The sequence below is a fragment of the Sinohyriopsis cumingii genome, chromosome 4, assembly GCF_028554795.1.
Source record: "Sinohyriopsis cumingii isolate HCF-2022 chromosome 4, ASM2855479v2, whole genome shotgun sequence".
NCBI classification, from domain to species: Eukaryota; Metazoa; Mollusca; class Bivalvia; order Unionida; family Unionidae; genus Sinohyriopsis; species Sinohyriopsis cumingii.
In genome coordinates, this window is record NC_142964.1 from 110,301,247 (window position 1) to 110,318,481 (window position 17,235).

Consider the following 17,235-nt stretch of genomic DNA (forward strand, 5'->3'; position numbering starts at 1 on the left):
GTACAATCAGTAACTGAACAAATTGAAATAAGAAATAAAATTTGCTCACAAAATACTTCACAACTACATTTTTCATTCATTGCAGTTACAATTTATAGTAAAATCATTTTAAATTCAATTTGTCTCATGCATTTCATTAAAGCACACTTTTCACAAGACAAATGCATATTTGGCAAAACTATGCATTGCAGGCTTTGTTGTACAGTGTAATGACCTCTTTTAAACACCTTATGTCTGTGGTCCCTCAAAAAAGGTTTTATTGTAATCAACAGAAATTAGGAATGATCTGGAGATTCAATAATTGCCTGTTAATTAATGCATATCAGAATTCTGCCAGTAATTTATGAGTTATTATCATTGGTCTCTATGGCTATTACAGTTTTAAAGGTAAAATGTGCTAAAAAAATTCAGAGGTCAGCGTCTTACCACTTATGAAGTCCCTAAAGAACTTGGCAGTCTGTTCCCAGGCCTTACCCTGTCTCATACTGGCCGATGTGTCCAAACAGAAGACTGTATGTACTCCGAGTACTTCCTCATTCTTCACTGTAATGATATCATGATCAGGAAATGTATGTATTAGCAATGAATAATAAACTTTAATTGAAATCACTTATCCTGCAGCAAATTGATTATTTTGTTCACCAAGTAAAATAGTGTATCATTTGGCCTAGTTCTTAAAAACAAAAGAATCTAACAAGGAAACATTCAGGTTTTGTGCTATTTCATGCAAATCTCAATTTTTCCAAAGCTGACCAATGTAGGGCATTTTATGAACACAATTATTTAAATATAAAACACATGAAAAATTGTGTAATTCTTTCATCAGATTTTGGAGAGGGTTCAGAATTAAATAATGATCACATATCACAAGAAAGCCTGATATTCTTGACATGAAATAAATAAATTAAATCATATCAAATTCATTTTTGATGGTATATTCATATTTTCGGAATTCTAGATTTACCAAATATACACATACTTCAAGCAGTATTTGTACACCAAACATGTTCAAGTACATGAATAAAGAAACAAGAGCCCCAGCTGGGCTTGATACGTCACTTGCCAGCTAGACATTACTGAACTGCACACTTGAGCTTTAATTGCTAAGATAACTTAATTAGTTTGGAAGCCTAATACACTTTGTCAGCTCAAGGTATAAAACAATAACCATTCAATGGCATAATATTCCAGCATTTATTAAAACAATGATTGTGATCTTACTCATGTACAAAAGCAATGCTATATTCCATTATCAATTAATACCACCGTGTAAACAATTCCTTCAAGTTTTAGTCAAGATGTTCATTGTGCAAAGAACCACATGGCTTTGTAGTGATTTGTATGCTAATTAAATATGCTACAGATGTGATCAAGTCATACATGTCTGAGAAAAAGATTCGTCAGACCAAATCAAATTAGCGAGGTTACCGAGAGGGAAACCATTTGTTCCTAGTAAAATATGTTTCTTCGAAAATACTTATCCCATCGTAATACACATACATCCTCCCAATGGCTGTCCTCTCCTCAATTATTGATAAGAAGATGTCGTTCCTGGGGAGAGCATGTATCGCTGGCATCCTGAAATGATGGTAGTGTGTAGGCTCCCCAGCATTTCATACTTGCATCTGTACTGACTGTAATCTCAAGCAGGTGGCTGCATAGATGCATGCTTGCCATGAGCCAAGTTAGGTTTCTCCCAATGCCGCCCATGGTACCTCAACTGGGTGCAGATGTTGAGAAGATGGTCCAGTGGGCAAATATGAGGACTCCATTCATGCAGAAAAAAAACTCAGTAGCAATGCAGTAGAAGGTGACCTAGAGCCATGATGTCCACTGCCACATTGAGCAATCCCATGCAGATAGACTCCCTTGAAAGGAAAGTGCTAGCATGGGTCGTTCCAATGCCTGATCCTGAGGAAGACAAAATATGGAACCTGTGTAATGAGGTCTATACCTAGGTAAATGAAATTTTGAGATGCTACTAGGTCAGATTTTTCCTTGTTGATGAGAAGTCCAGATTGGTAACAAGGGCCATGTTAGAGCTATCTTGCTGATGTTGCTGCAGGACATTATCCAGTTAACTTGATGTTGCCACTATAGACATGGTCTAGACATGTGCCATTACTCGATTCATCAGACGAGGGAAGACCCCGGGCCCAATGTTGAGCCTCAGCTGGGGTGCCCTGAACTGATATACGATGATGTAGGCGAATCATAGGAACAACCTGAGAGCCTTATGAATAGAGACAAGAAGGTATGCACTATCTAAACCCATAGTGATGGCAAAGTCTCCCTCATGGATATTGTTCAAAATGCTCTGTGGTGTTTCCATTGGGAACCAAGGGGCATGGATAAATGGATTGAGGGTGTTTAGTTCAGTGACCAGATATGGAGAGTCATTTGCTGCTGGGACCAAGAAACAGGTGAGGAATGAACAATAGAACCCTTTCAGCGCTATATCCACATGGTATGCAATTGTTGGAGCTTCGATAGGATGGCTTTTAGAGGTTCGTGTCCTATGAGTGGCCCTCCAGTCCTTTTCTTGACTCCCCATGCTATCCCTGCATCAATGCTGTGGTTGCGGAAGGGAAGGAAATGTGTCTCCTTGATGGCTTACTAGCCTACTTCATCCATCGAGGCATTAAACATGAGGTATTCTGAGTACTGGTGGGAGTACAAATGTTAGAACAGATGATGAACTGATGAGGAAGGCAGGCCAGAAAGTATGTAACTCTAAGAGCCTGCTAACGTAACTAAAGTCAGAACCTTCCCTTTTCCATAAGATCAACAGATGCTGAAGCGCTGGTGCATGTTGTTGATGGAGTCAGAGAAGGACAAAGCTCCGGGGGTGGAAAACAGTCCTCAATGCGGGTTCAGAAGGCAGAATCTTCCTGAGCCCTCATGTAGGATATAATAGAAGACAGTACTGGTAGAACAAGCAACATCATCTTGGTTGTGTGGAGTAAGGCCACAGTCCCTGTAATGCATACGACTTACCTGACAAAGATGGATGAGGTCTATCACTCACTAAACTATTAGAACACCCTGAATTAGAAACCATGACTTTAAGACAGTCGCTGAGTAAAGAGGCTCTTCTCATGGCAGAGTGTAGAGAAATTGCAAAGCGACATCTTTTGAGGTGTGAGGATCTACTCATGGTATCATGCTGAATGAGTATCATGACTGGTCCCTGCACATGTCTGCAAAAGTCAGGTTTGACATATTGGAAGTTTTGGCTGTTACTGATTGAGTCCGTAATATTGATGTTTGTCCCTTTATGATCCCTAGTATATGGCCTATGCCAGTTGCAATGGAAATAGGCCATCAGTGTCAGGAAGATATCATTAAGATCATCAGTTGGGACAGGTTATGGTATATTTGATCCATGTAACCTGTCCCTATGTCTGCTGAATGAGAGGGAACTTGACTGTTTGTTAGCTCTGTCCAATTCTGTAGGAGGAATCAAGTCAGACCAGAAGGAGGCAAGGTAGTGGAAGTTTCAAAAATGACGAGTTCTATGGTGGTGACTTGGGTACTGGAGCTGTTTCCAAGCGTGTCAATGTCCGGTGCTTCATGGCAAAAGGGTAAGTTGAATTATCTCCCTTGTTCTCATAAAGATTCACACCGAGGAAAAAAAATCAGCATGCAGACTGGTCACGTCTTTTGTCTGAGCTGTATATTGTTTGCACTTTGCTCATAATTCTCATCTGTAGAACTAAATAGGGCAAACTGTATTCAGCTGTAGCCCTGCACCTGCCTTAGAAAGCAATGTCCGTGCAGAGCTAAAACATTAAAACGGTAACCCAGAAATTGATAACAGGTTTTTATTTTGGCATCTATCCTCCCTTCCACAATTATGAAAATTTCTCTGACATCATGGAATAGTAGTCTTTTAAAATGATGAAAGCAAACTTCCAGTCCATGCAAAAAGTCTGATTGCCCAGGCTTTTGGGTCCTGGAATGGAAAGTCAACTAAGTCGGAAAACTTTGTGTTCCACCTTGTCTCAAACAGATCTAAGTGTGATCAGCCCCAGTGTGCACAAATTCGTCTGAATATTATGGGATGAACAGACCATTTTATTTTGAATTAGCGATTACATCAGGACAATTAATTCACCAGGATATTTAGTCTGCTGGGATGCGGCCGGCTTGGATATGAATTTGTCAAAGATGACACCACCTGAGATATTTAAGGCACAGATCCTGTTCACATCTATTTTGAACTCCATAATGAAGTGGGTAAAATGCTGGGATGGGATGACTTCAGATTGGTCTTTGTTGACAAGGAAACCAAGGCTAAACTGAGATGAAACATGTGATTTTAGGTCTTAGTCTAAAATATAATTCACTTAGTGCTTTTGCAGAATTCAGAATGTTTAGCACCAGTTTAAATGTGTCCATTCTGAATATGGAGCACTTAGGTCTATTAATGGCCAAAAATTGCTGCTGGCACAAAGAAAAGTCTGGAGGAAAATTTCAGAGAGTTTATGTTTTTAATTATCTTTTTGTCAGGTGATGTCTATCTTTTGCTGCAGAATATCAACTCTGAATGGGTCTCGTATGGCATTTATAACAAAGGAAGCCCTTGACAATGGGGGAAGGGCACTGAATGTGATCTGGAGACCCTCTGAAATGATTTGCAAGACCCATGGATCATCATGGCGATGTATTCCCCATTTCATAGCAAAGTGTTTGAATATTCCCCCACTCACCCAGATGAGAGAAAATGGCAACATGAACATGGCATCATTTTCTGCAGGATGTAGACTTATGGGAAGAAAAAATAGGATGGAAGCAATTCTTATCTCCTTGCATATTGCCATCAGTGGCCCTTTGAAATAAGTTCACAAAGCAAATCTTTTAAGGTCTGTGAATGGCTTTATCATCCAGGACTTAAGTTGTCAGGTGTATGTCCACAAAATTTTTGGGAAGATGGTACTTGATAGAGGCTATCTGTTTGTTGATGCCACTGTCAGGAATACAGCATGTCCAAATCTGAGCCAGTGCTGGGAATAGCAATTCTGGATGTCAGGAACTATTTCTTTCATGAAGCCAGGGATGGGTTGGGAAAACAGTTAATACCCAAACAGGCCCTGAACACCAGCATTGTTCGTGGTTGTGTTGGATTGGTGTTGTCCATAGACAGAGTATAATACACACTATCCCAAGACATGAACCTGCATCAGGATATATTGATATGTTCATACTGGTCTAAATGGGTCACATCACCAAGGCAATACCAGCCCTAGAGGTACTGCTGAGAAGACCTGTTCACATCATGAAGATGATTTTTGCAGTGGTACTGACAGAGTCCAGATTCTTGCAAATGTATTTCCTCACTCTCTTGCTTGTCTATTTAATGTTTCACCAAGATGGTCACCTGTACATTTCTACCATCATATGTATATGTCTCTGGTATGATCTAATCTACACCCCATACAAGTAAGACAAATAACAGTTATCCTCTAACATATTACAATGCTCACATCCCAGGCTCCTTGTCCTGCCCTTTGTGTCAACACCAATAATTACAGACAGCAAATCAATGGCATAAACAGGTGAAACCAGTCAAGTGTTGTGTGAACTTACTGTGAAGATAATGCTAATGTCAAATACATGTGTCTAAAATAATAACATGAATGACTTTACATTACTAACACATGTACCTGACAGGTCAAAAACTAAGAAAAATTGAATAACCATAGGACAGGTAATTAAATGGCATTTTGTAAGACAAATATAGTGTGAATTCTTCATGCATGATAATGAGTGAAATATATATATATATAAATCTTGCTGGAGCATGCTTCCTTGTGTGAGAAAACTCCTTAGAATCACTCAAGTAGCAAAATGGCACAAGTGGAAGTCAGTTTTGTATGTCTCCAAAAAGAAGCATACTTCCTGGCAGAAATATGGACTGGATTTGGCACCAATCCCTCTATCCAAGGGTAGATTGGTATTGTCTGACTTCCATGTAGGTTGGCAGAATACTTTCAAAATTTTGTTGCTAAAAACAAGCTTCTCCCAGCTGGATTTGCAAATTAGTGGCTGTACCCATAATGTATTGCAATCAGGTAATGTAGTTGAAGAAGAAAATAAAAAATAAGCAGCAAAACCAAAAATAAAAATTAAAAGTAGTGATCATGTACTGTTATGTGTTATGACTCTTTGGGCCTTAAACTAAGTAATAGAAAAATGCAAAAACTAACTAGCATTGTAAAATTCAACAAATAATTTAATTCTCTAATTTATAAAATAAAAATTTAAGACAAGCTTTGTGTTGTGAATTAAATCCCAAATAATTTTAAAAGTTATATCACAAATCCAAAAGTATTGACTGTTCCAAATGAATTCCAATCCTGAATGTTCTGATGTAACAATAGTCTTGAATGTGCCAACATATCAACGGTCTTGCTGTATCACAGTGATATAATCCAAAATGTCTTTGAACGAATTCACAATAATCCCACAATAGTGTTTTAGTCCAAAATGTCAATGAACACTTTGTAATTCCAATGAATAATTTAAATAAATAATTCCTCTCAAATTATAACTGAACACAACTACAAATTATTTCAAAAAAGACTCATATTAAGATGAGATTTAATAATTCTGTTGATCACAACCTTTATATAAAAACCTAAGACACAATAAAATGACCAGAATGTGTCAATTTCCCATCAAATCTTTAAACAAATTTGTTTTTAGAACCTTTTAAGGTCCTAATCAGGCTAGATCTTGAACTCAGATTCAAGTAAATATCTATTTATAACTTGCAAACAAGAGATAAATCAGGTATGCACTAAAACACTATTGTCAATCATGGACAAAGGTCAAGCACACACTACAATCAAAATGTACACAGCACTTGACTTGTTCACTGCAATTTATGACAAAAATGACAGACAACTGCTGCCAGACCTGACCATTGTTTTTAATGAGCCTGTCATAGTTTGTGTTTCTAAAATCACTGGTAACTGAGGATTAAGGATTTTAGGACTCGGGAATAATATTGACTGCAATGATCGAAACAACCATTCTCAGAAAAATCATGTGTAACTGGGACAAATGCACATTTTAACCAGGGCTTGAACCTAGGATCTCCCTAACTCTCAACAGGCACTTTACCACTTGAGCTGAGCCAACAAGCACAATTATACCCGTTTCGCTATCTCCTGGCCTTTTTCAAACACATTCCCTCAGACTCTTTAGATTTACTAATGTCATTAGTTTTCCTACTATGACATTAATGTAAGTTGCAAGCCACTTTTGACTTGGCAATGTGCTTTTGCTATGATGAAATTTAAGCAATATGGTTTCCTGGTAGCACATAAAACATAGCTGACAGAAAACAGTACCTACTGTTTCTTAGTATGCCCCTAAACCAAAAAGTACTTTCAAAATTTCCTTGAATTGGCAGATCTTTATACTGTATCAATTTATTATTGTACTCGTACCTTATGGGTTATCAAAGGCATTGGTACCTTATAAGTTATCAAAGGCATTGGTACCATATAGGTCATCAAAGGCATTGGTACCTTATAGGTTATCAAAGGCATTGGTACCTTATAGGTCATCAAAGGCATTGGTACCTTATAGGTCATCAAAGGCATTGGTACCTTATAGGTCATCAAAGGCATTGGTACCTTATAGGTCATCAAAGGCATTGGTACCTTATAGGTTATCAAAGGCATTGGTACCTTATACGTTATCAAAGGCCCTGGTACCTTATAGGTCATCAAAGGCATTGGTACCTTATATGTTATCAAAGGCACTGGTACCTTTGAAGGCAGATTTGACATCCCTTGTACAATCTTTAAAGGATTCAAGCCAGGATGCTTCTGGTCAATTTTGGTCTAATTATATTTTGAGTTCTTGAGAGGTGGATTAAACAGTTTTTCTGAAATGCCTTCATGAAAGAATGCTGTCAACATCATCAAATAGTAATTTGCATTTTCTTAGAAAAACTTGTTTATTGGTTTTTCTATTTGCAGTACTGGTGGCCATCATTAGTGAAAATTTTAAAGGCCTTCATACCACAATGAGTGTTGTCAAATTTGATCAAATTTTGTTGAACAGATAATAAGAAAGTGGCATTATAAATTTTCTTTTCTTAGTTATCACTACAATATCTGGACCAGCATCATTTGTACAAACTTACAAAGTCTTCATGCTAGGATGTCCTCTATGACGTTTAGTTGTACCAATCTGATTGTCTTAAAGAAGAAGCTTAAAACTGTGATTGTTAGTACATGACAGACAACAGATAATGGATGATAAATAACAGGTCAGATCATGCTCACTTGGCCTAGTGGCCAGGTGAATGAAATATTAGATCTCTGAGCATAATTGTAGTTTGTGGAAAACAAATACTCTACCTTGCTCAACCTCATTCCGAAGAATGTCGAACCATATCTCACAGTTCCTTGTTTTTTCTGGTACATCAAAGTCAAGATTGTGTGCCTCTGAAAAAAGAATTATGTACCAAACCATTACAATACTGAGCATAATGGCACACTTTGATGTAAAAATTTACTTAGTAAAAATACTTTTCATCTGATTATAAATTGCACACATTAATTACTTAAACTACATTACACTGATCTTGTACTACATTACAAATCCATTTAATTTTGATGATTAATCTGGCATTTGATACAGGTTTTTAATCCATATTTCTGCAGTACTTGATATTCCTAGATGCACCTAATCAGGCTTATGAATAAATCCCAAGTTTGGTCGGACTTTTTTTTCAAACTGCATATAGAAAGGTATTTGTGGAGCATAAAAAAGTGAATGAATGTGTAATAAATACAAAACTGCTCTTTTTTTAATCCCAAGCTGGGGAAAGATTGGTTTGGTTTTGTGAGTCTAATGCCATTTTTCATTATGTGGTAAGCTATACATGGTGGCCAGTATATTTGGTAGAAGAAGAACCCAGGAAGAACCATCGGCCCAAAGAAAGTTACTGGCAAGCCTTCTCACATACCCATTTGGCTGTGTTGAGACCCAAAACTATGTGCACTGATGAAAGATTGAATGATCTGTAAGGACGAGTGCCTTAGACCACTCAGCCACCTAAAGCCCCTTCAGGGGAAGAACATGTTCAATTTGGCATATAAATATATCACAACCTAATGGCCTAGCTGTATTCCTACACTATATCAAACTTGCTCTTTTCACCAACCTGGAACAGAATAATAAGTACTTTCATGTATTCAGTAACTCATGGCATTAAGTGGAAGATATTTTGTAAGGCATCTTTTATCTCTTACAGCTGAAAATAACTGAAACAACTTTGAATGTTACTTAACTACTTCAAACAACAATAACATTTGTGTTTGTGTTAGCACTGTAGTTCTAGACGATAACATCTATGCTTTCTATCTATGCTCTCAATAGGTCTTTGTTACTGTGAGATCTGGACCCTGAGTCTCAAGAAACTATAGGCTCTGATAGGAAAATTGAAGGTCAACATGAAAAAAGAGAGTCCATTAATGGATGTAAATTGTTACATTCAAGGCCAATTGTTTTATCTTATTCACTGTTGTGATTATAAAAATTCTTTATTCAACTCCTGTTTATGTAATTAGGTTTCTTTCAGTGAAGGAGTTTTTACTCTGAATTCACAGTTTCAGAAAAATTTAAGTCCAGGACAACTTACTGGGGGTCCATAGGAATCAGTCTCAGAAAACCAAGGCTCCAGGGTTTGATACTGACAGTCCACAGGATGCAGAGTCTTAGTACATCCAGGTTCTTAGGCTAAATATTGAAAGTGCACATGATGCAAAGTATTAGAACATTGATATTCCTGGACTTGTTATTGAGGGTCTACAGGGTGCACAGCCTTTAAACACTAAGGTTCAAGGGTTAGTTATTAAGGGTCAACAGGATTCCCAGTCTTAGAACACCCACATTACAGGGCTAGTTTATTGAGGGTCAACAGGATGCCCAGTCTTAGAACATCCACATTACAGGGCTAGTTTATTGAGGGTCAACAAGATGCCCAGTCTTAGAACACCCACATTACAGGGCTAGTTTATTGAGGGTCAACAGGATGCCCAGGCTTAGAACACCGAGGGTCCAAGGCTAGCATTTGAAGATTCAAGATGTGCTGGAAGTTCTCAGAGACAGCTCTGTAGGCAGATGAAGGTCTAAGCTGTTCATTCTTCTATTGACTTCAAGTACAAAACATGAATCCAAATCTGTCAGCCTGATTTCAAGTAAAAACATGGATCCAAATCTTCCAGTCCAATTTCAAGGAAATACATTTATCCCAATCAGCCAGCCTAATTTCAAGGAAAAACACTGAAACAAATCTGCCAGCTTGATTTCCAGTAAAAACATGGATCCAAATATACCAGGCTGATTTCAACGAAAAACATTGAAACAAATCTGCAGGCCTGATTTCAAGTAAAAACATTGATCCAAAACTACAAGACTGATTTCAAGTAAAAACAATGATCCAAATCTGCCTGATTTCAAGTAAAAACATTGATCCACATCTGCCAGCCTGATTTCAAGTATAATATATTGATCCAGATCTGCCAGCCTGATTTCAAGTATAATATACTGATCCAGATCTGCCAGCCTTTTTTTCAAGTATAATATATTGATCCAGATCTGCCAGCCTGATTTCAAATAAAATATATTGATCCAAATCTGCCAGCCTTATTTCAAGTAAATTACATTGATCCAAATTTGCCAGCCTTATTTCAAGCAAAAACATAGATCCAAATCTGCCAGCCTTATTTCAAGGAAAATATACTGATCAAAATCTGCCAGCCTGATTTCAAGTAAGAAATATTTATCCAAATTTGCCAGCCTAATTTCAAGTAAAAAAAAATATTGATCCAAATTTGCCAGCATGATTTCAAGTAAAAAAAAATACTGATCCAAATTTGCCAGCATGATTTCAAGTAAAAAAAAATATTGATCCAAATTTGCCAGCCTAATTTCAAGTAAAAAAAAATATTGATCCAAATTTGCCAGCATGATTTCAGGCAAAAACACTGATCCAAATCTGCCACTCTAATTACAAGTAAAATATATTGATCCTGATCTGCCAGCCGTATTACAAGTAAATTAAATTTATCCAATTCTGCCAGCCTGACTTCAAGTAAAATATATTGATCCAAATCTGCCAGCCTGATATCAGGTAAAATATATTGATCCAAATTTGCCAGCATGATTTCAAGTAAAATATATTGATCCATATCTGTTAGCCTTATTTCAAGTAAAAAACACTGATCCAAATTTGCCAGCCTGATTTCAAGTAAAATATATTGATCCAGATCTGCCAGCCTTATTTCAAGTAAAAAACACTGATCCAAATTTGCTATCCTGATTTCAAGCAAAAACACTGATTCAAATCTGCCAGCCTTATTTCAAGTGTAATATATTGATCCAGATCTGCCAGACTGATTTCAATAAAAATACATTGATCCAAATCGGAAAACCTAATTTCAAGTAAATTATATTGACCCAAATCTGCCAGTCTTATTTCAATTAAAATACATTGATCCAAATCTGCCAGCCTGATTTCAAGTAAAAAAATATTGATTCAAATCTGCCAGCACATTATATGAGGGTAGATCAGGGTTTTCAGTTAAGCATACATTATTAAACAAGAGTACATAGAGCTGAATCTAAGTTCCTTAAGATTTTGAAAATAAAACTCCTGAGCTGCATTCCACTTAAAAGTAAGAGCTCTCCTGACAATGTTTTAGTTCTTTCTGATGTTGTACAGAATTTTTAAGAGAATCTCTCAAGGAAAGCATATTGACAAACATGTATAGAAAATCACTCAGCCCCGCACTGAATTCAGAAATACTTATGATGTAAACAAAAAAACCAAAACTTGTACCTTTCTCTCTCTGCTGTCGTAATAGGTCTTTCTTTCTGCGCTCTCGTTGTTCCATTAGCCACACGGTTTTTCGGGAGTGAAAATGTCTTCTTGACCCATGTTTCAATGTGTAGGAATTAGAACTAGCTGTATTGTCCAGTTCCAATGATGGTGTTTTAAACTGTCTTGGATCATTTTCATTTGTCACTAATTCAGTAGTTTTCATTGCAGTTTCATTTTTACTTCTACTAGTCTCTTGGGGTTGAGCGGACAAAGCCAAGTTAGTGGCATTGCTTGTTTCCCTTATAAATTGACCCTTTAATTGGTCGCCCAAATATTGCTTTGATCGTGTCACATTTTTATTCTTATGGCCAATATTTCTAACATTCTCTGGATTCTTAACATTATCTCTGGCTCTGGGTAGCATGGCTTGGTCAGAGGAAATATTTGCATGGTCTCTCCTATTTTGCTCATTTGTGTTTGTCTGAGTATGACCAATGGGTGCCTGTCCATTTTGGGTCAGCCTATTTGTTGGTAGTGAGTGATTTTCTACCTTCAGATCTTCTGTAGTCATCACATTTCTATCATTACAAATCTGAGGAACATTCCCCAAATCAATGTCTCGCAAGAAACGTTGTTCATCCTGTTTGCCAAGACAGAATTCTACATCTCCAAAATGCCCTGCAGCTGAAGCCAAGGAAGGATGAATGGTAACAGAATTTTCTGTTGCTGAACTCACGGGTTCTAAGTGTAAGTTTTGTTCCCCGTGATTGCCAGGTGGTAATGCTGAAACATTGCTCATCAACTGAAGCTGTACCTCCCACTTTTCAGACAGCATTTTCAAAGTTTCCTCAATTCCCATGATTGTTTCATTTCTCTTTGCAGCTTGGCCTTCAATGACATCTAGTCTTCTTTCCAAGTCTAGAGAAATGACATATTATATATTAAAATTAAAAAGCTCAAGTGCTGAACAAGTGAGTCAAGTAAACTTGAGATTGCTCACCTAAATGATTTTAGCTTTAAAGACAATGAAAATGAAATAGCAATTGGCCATAGAATCTAAACTGAAAGATCTCAAAGCAGTTCAAAATCCTCATTAAATTTTGTTAAAATTCAGGGAACATATGTAAAAGTTCCTTAATTTATTAAATAGTGTCTGTGTTTGATAGCTGCTTTCCATAAAATAAAAAAATTTAAACTTGGATGCAAGGATGCTTTCTATCAAGGTCCAGTTTGTCAAAGCAAAGCTTCCTGCACTGGTCAAAATGAAGTCATCATTATATTTTGATATCATCAATATGACATCACTTGGTGTCGTATTCACTAAAGACCAACTAGACATCTTAAGAATTCTTTCAGTGAAAAACAACAATAGAGTGATAAAGAAAAAATCAATAATGTACATCTTATTGTATAATAACCACTTATTATAATACTGTAGTATTTGCACACTCTCCCATTTGTTTGTAACTCCCTACCGATTTGAAAAACGTGTAGCACCAAGAGTATAAAAAATGCAGAAAACTTAGTCATTTAAAAAAAATACTACTGCTTGATTCAAAACTCCGGCAAGTTGACAGTATCTGATACCCCCAGGCAACAATCAGGTTATAAATTATAAATTTATGAATTAAAGGACTAAGTTTTGTGTATTTTGGATATTCTTGATACCTTTAGTTTCTGAAATTGGTGAGGGGTACAAGCAAATGGGAAGACTATAACAACCAAGAAAATTGCCAAGATTTGTGTAGTGTGATATGATTCGGCCAAAAAATGGCAACTGGGGCACTGTTTACCAACAGTTCTTGTCTAATCAAAAGAATTTCTTTCAGTTAAGGTTTTCCAGCTTATATTTGAACTAGGTAAAGACAACAAGTAAATCAAAGAATTTAAAATCTTTAAATTGGAAGAAATATTTATTTTTAATACTTACTTCATCCCAGATGGTATTTATTCATTTGTTCAAGTTGAGGATCAGCTTAATATAATTTCCTTCACTACGCAAGGAACTATTTTGGTCACACATACACAGACATAGGCACACACACACACACATACACACACGCAATTATAATGAATTTCCATGGACACAATTATTAAATCATAGCTCTCATACAGGTTTCTTTTAGAAGTTATTTACATGAATTTTCATTACGTAAACTACATCACACTTAATATTTGTGTCACTGTATAAAATGAATAAAGGATGAATCAATTAAGTATGATCTATACATGTATCATTCCAAAAATATGTAAGCAATTTTATCAAAGACATATTGTAACAAAAAATATGGGTGGAAAAGAAAATTTGAAATTGTGAAGGAAAATGTTCCATCATAATGGAAACTATAAATTTGGTGAAATAACATATACTGCAGGCAATGAAATCGCTGGCCACAAAATTCAAATGCAATTTTAATTTTTACCTTTTGTGGTTCTTGTAAACTCATCTTTGTGACTGAAAAATTAGAATGGCATGATTATGGAATTGCATCAAATTTACTTTCTCAATTACAGTAAATATAAACTGCTAAATCAAAAGAAAACTAAAGTGGTACACTGTAACGATGAACAGTTAACTTAGACTAAAATAATAAGGCAATAATACACATTTATTTAATAATCTTCTTAAAATAATAAATTATAATCAATACAATTGTGCCATTTCATTGATCAAAACTATCAGTAGATATCTTATGTGCTAAATAGCTTTGAAAACTCAAATATTTTAATGAGATTTGGATTGTTTTGAGTCGTTTATTCCTCACAGATAAAATGATACATTTCACTGGGACTGAACAAGTCAATCAAATCAAGTTAATCATTGTGTTATTTCAGTTTCAGTTCCTTAAGTTTTTAGCATATTTCCCTCCTATAGTGTACAGTATGACATACCTGGCATGATGGAGTTTAACCTGTGCTTGCAAAACATCTAACTTTTCAAGGATTTCTTTGGTCGTTGCTTGTACTTTACAGGTATCATTCTGGCATTGTGTTATCTGTGGGGTGTGAAAGGATAGTTCTTCAGATCATGTGTCAGAGATTTTGTTTTGAAAAAGGAAAGGATTTTAACCATAATTCTTTCATTATTAGGTAATAATGATACATTTTCAAATACACACAATACATTTTCAAATACACACAAAAATAAATAAAATCTCATATCTATGGATAGACAAAAGAGGTAGCATTTAAAAACACAAATTCAATGTTCTCTTCATGTCATTTTCACATCAACATAAAATATTACAAACAGCAAACTGATGCCCATCTTATAAAGCCACGGTTTCCTTGATATAAATGTGACCTTATTAGTGTGTGTCAGTGTTTGCCTAAGGAGAATTTTTTTTTGGTCACAAATCCCCTTGGTGTCAGAACTGGGGGGTTCAGAATAAGTAAACAACAAATCTTGGTGTTAGAATTGGGGGTCATATTAAAAATGTGGGGTCTCTAATGCACAACTGAGGGTAAAAGAAAATACTTGAAATGGCCTTCCATGTGAAAGGGGAAGTGGAAGTAGATGGAGACGTAAAATATCCTTAAAGATGCATTACTTTATGAGGAGGTTTTGCAGCCTCTGATTGAGACAAAGTTGGTTTGGCATTTTATGGCACAGTGACACTGATAAGCTCTTTAGTGTCAGGGTAGTTGGAATAAGGACACACCATTGTAGTGGATCTGTGCTGATCTGACAGTAGCCATTTCACACCTGCACCTTTTGGTTACAAGTCGTGCTCACTCCATTGAGCAACTAATCATGAGAGGGGGACCAATATAAGCTCTGAAAATTTCTGACATTTTGCACAGCTGATAGCATTTTACATATCACCATATCGGCCTATTCTGCACATCAAATAATTATGTGCAATGATGCATCATTTCTGTAACCATGGGATCATATGTTGTTTTATGAAGAACATCCAATTTAAGTCGAGAAAGAACAGTTGTCCTTTAATTAAGGAAAGAGATATTCATAAAGCGTACAAAAATATCCCATATTTCCATTCTAAATGCATATGAAAAATAATGTGATTTCTAGAGAAACCTATTTAATATTTATCTTTTCGAATCATACAAATAAATACATTATTTAAAAGATAGAATGGTCTCCCTTAGAACAATACTGTATCTTAATCCAGACTTCTAACTTTGCAAGAAGTTGTTCCATGCCTACTTTATCGTCTGCTGTCCAATTTGTCAGCTTGCCATTCAAACAGATTTTCAAGAACTTGCTGGGCTTATAGTCTGTTTCTAAATTCTTTAGTAATTTTTTCCCCCAAAACAGGACATTGCAAGTACATTACATCCCATTCATTGTTGTTTCTTTTCAACATAGTATCTTATTTTTATAAAATATTGAAGTTTTACAAAAAAAATTACCAGATCGGTTTAATTTGCCTGATATCTATTGCCATTTAGTGGCACTGTTACGCTGAATTTTGTAAATCCAGCTATGAGCAAGACCTAGTTCTGAAATGCTGACAGAAAGAGTACAATGTAATGCTTTTCATTTCCATAGCCCGATGTATAAAAATTACATCTTTTCAAAGCCATGAGCAGAATAAGCAGACATCACAAGACATGAAAACACAGGGATGGTATCCTGTGTGTCCAAATTTAGTATTATTTTGAACAGAATATTTTAGTTACAATTGCCACTTTTCAAATCATAAGCATTGCAGTATTTTGCTTTGGTCAATCGTTCAAATTCACCAGGCCGAGGCTATTTGCATGGCCACCATGCACCTTACCTGTGAAAGGATATTTATCCAGTAGTTATATACTTCATCTGGAATCACTATTAGTAGTCTGCAGGGCATGTAATTTATGCAATGCTTTTGTATGAATGTCACATACATGCTCTTGCAACTGTATCAATATTTGCAAATCCCTTGTACAGTGATATACTCCTTCACCTGTGGTGGAAATATACATTTTCAAATAAACATTCAGTGAATCTCGTAGGTGAAAAATTCCAGTATTGCCAGCCGCTCTATAAACTTGCTCCATTACTCGTTATTCACTCAAAACACACCCAATTTCTTTTTGTTTTGAGTTGGCTAGATAAAGTGTTTTCAGAGTCTGAAATTATCGTATTTCTTGGATATGTCAGCTGATTAACATTTATGTTCTGCATTGTTTTGTGTACATTCACACATTAAATCTGAGTAGCAGGATTCTTTCTGAATTAAAGGTAGCCATGCATTATACTTAAAATGTATGTTCATGCTGTAAATGTGAGTAAGGTAATTCTTTCATAATTCACGATAACAAAGCATATACAAAAGTAAAAATAAAAATGCAACAAATTGGGTTTGACCCTGGGTCATTTGTGTGACCACTGTGATTACTTAGACCAACAAGTCGGTCTCTGCTTTTTTTGTTTCTGA

General features: G+C 36.0%; 1 protein-coding gene across 10 annotated transcripts in view; it reads right to left on the reverse strand.

The window, feature by feature from the left end:
• LOC149801871 (uncharacterized) overlaps positions 1-17,235 on the reverse strand; it is a 94,914-nt gene that overhangs the window by 66,425 nt on the left and 11,254 nt on the right. For 9 of the 10 annotated variants that reach the window (XR_016420729.1, XR_016420728.1, XM_089956245.1 and 6 more), the window contains 5 exons: positions 14,741-14,844; positions 14,272-14,303; positions 11,867-12,766; positions 8,379-8,465; positions 427-543 (listed from right to left, as the gene is read on the reverse strand). Coding sequence is in view for 8 of the 10 variants with exons in the window: in XM_089956245.1 (XP_089812371.1) it covers positions 427-543; positions 8,379-8,465; positions 11,867-12,766; positions 14,272-14,303; positions 14,741-14,844 (1,240 nt within the window). In the remaining 2 variants the exon portion in view is untranslated. The remainder of the gene's footprint in view (positions 1-426; positions 544-8,378; positions 8,466-11,866; positions 12,767-14,271; positions 14,304-14,740; positions 14,845-17,235) is intronic. The other variant, XM_089956248.1, reaches the window with a different exon arrangement.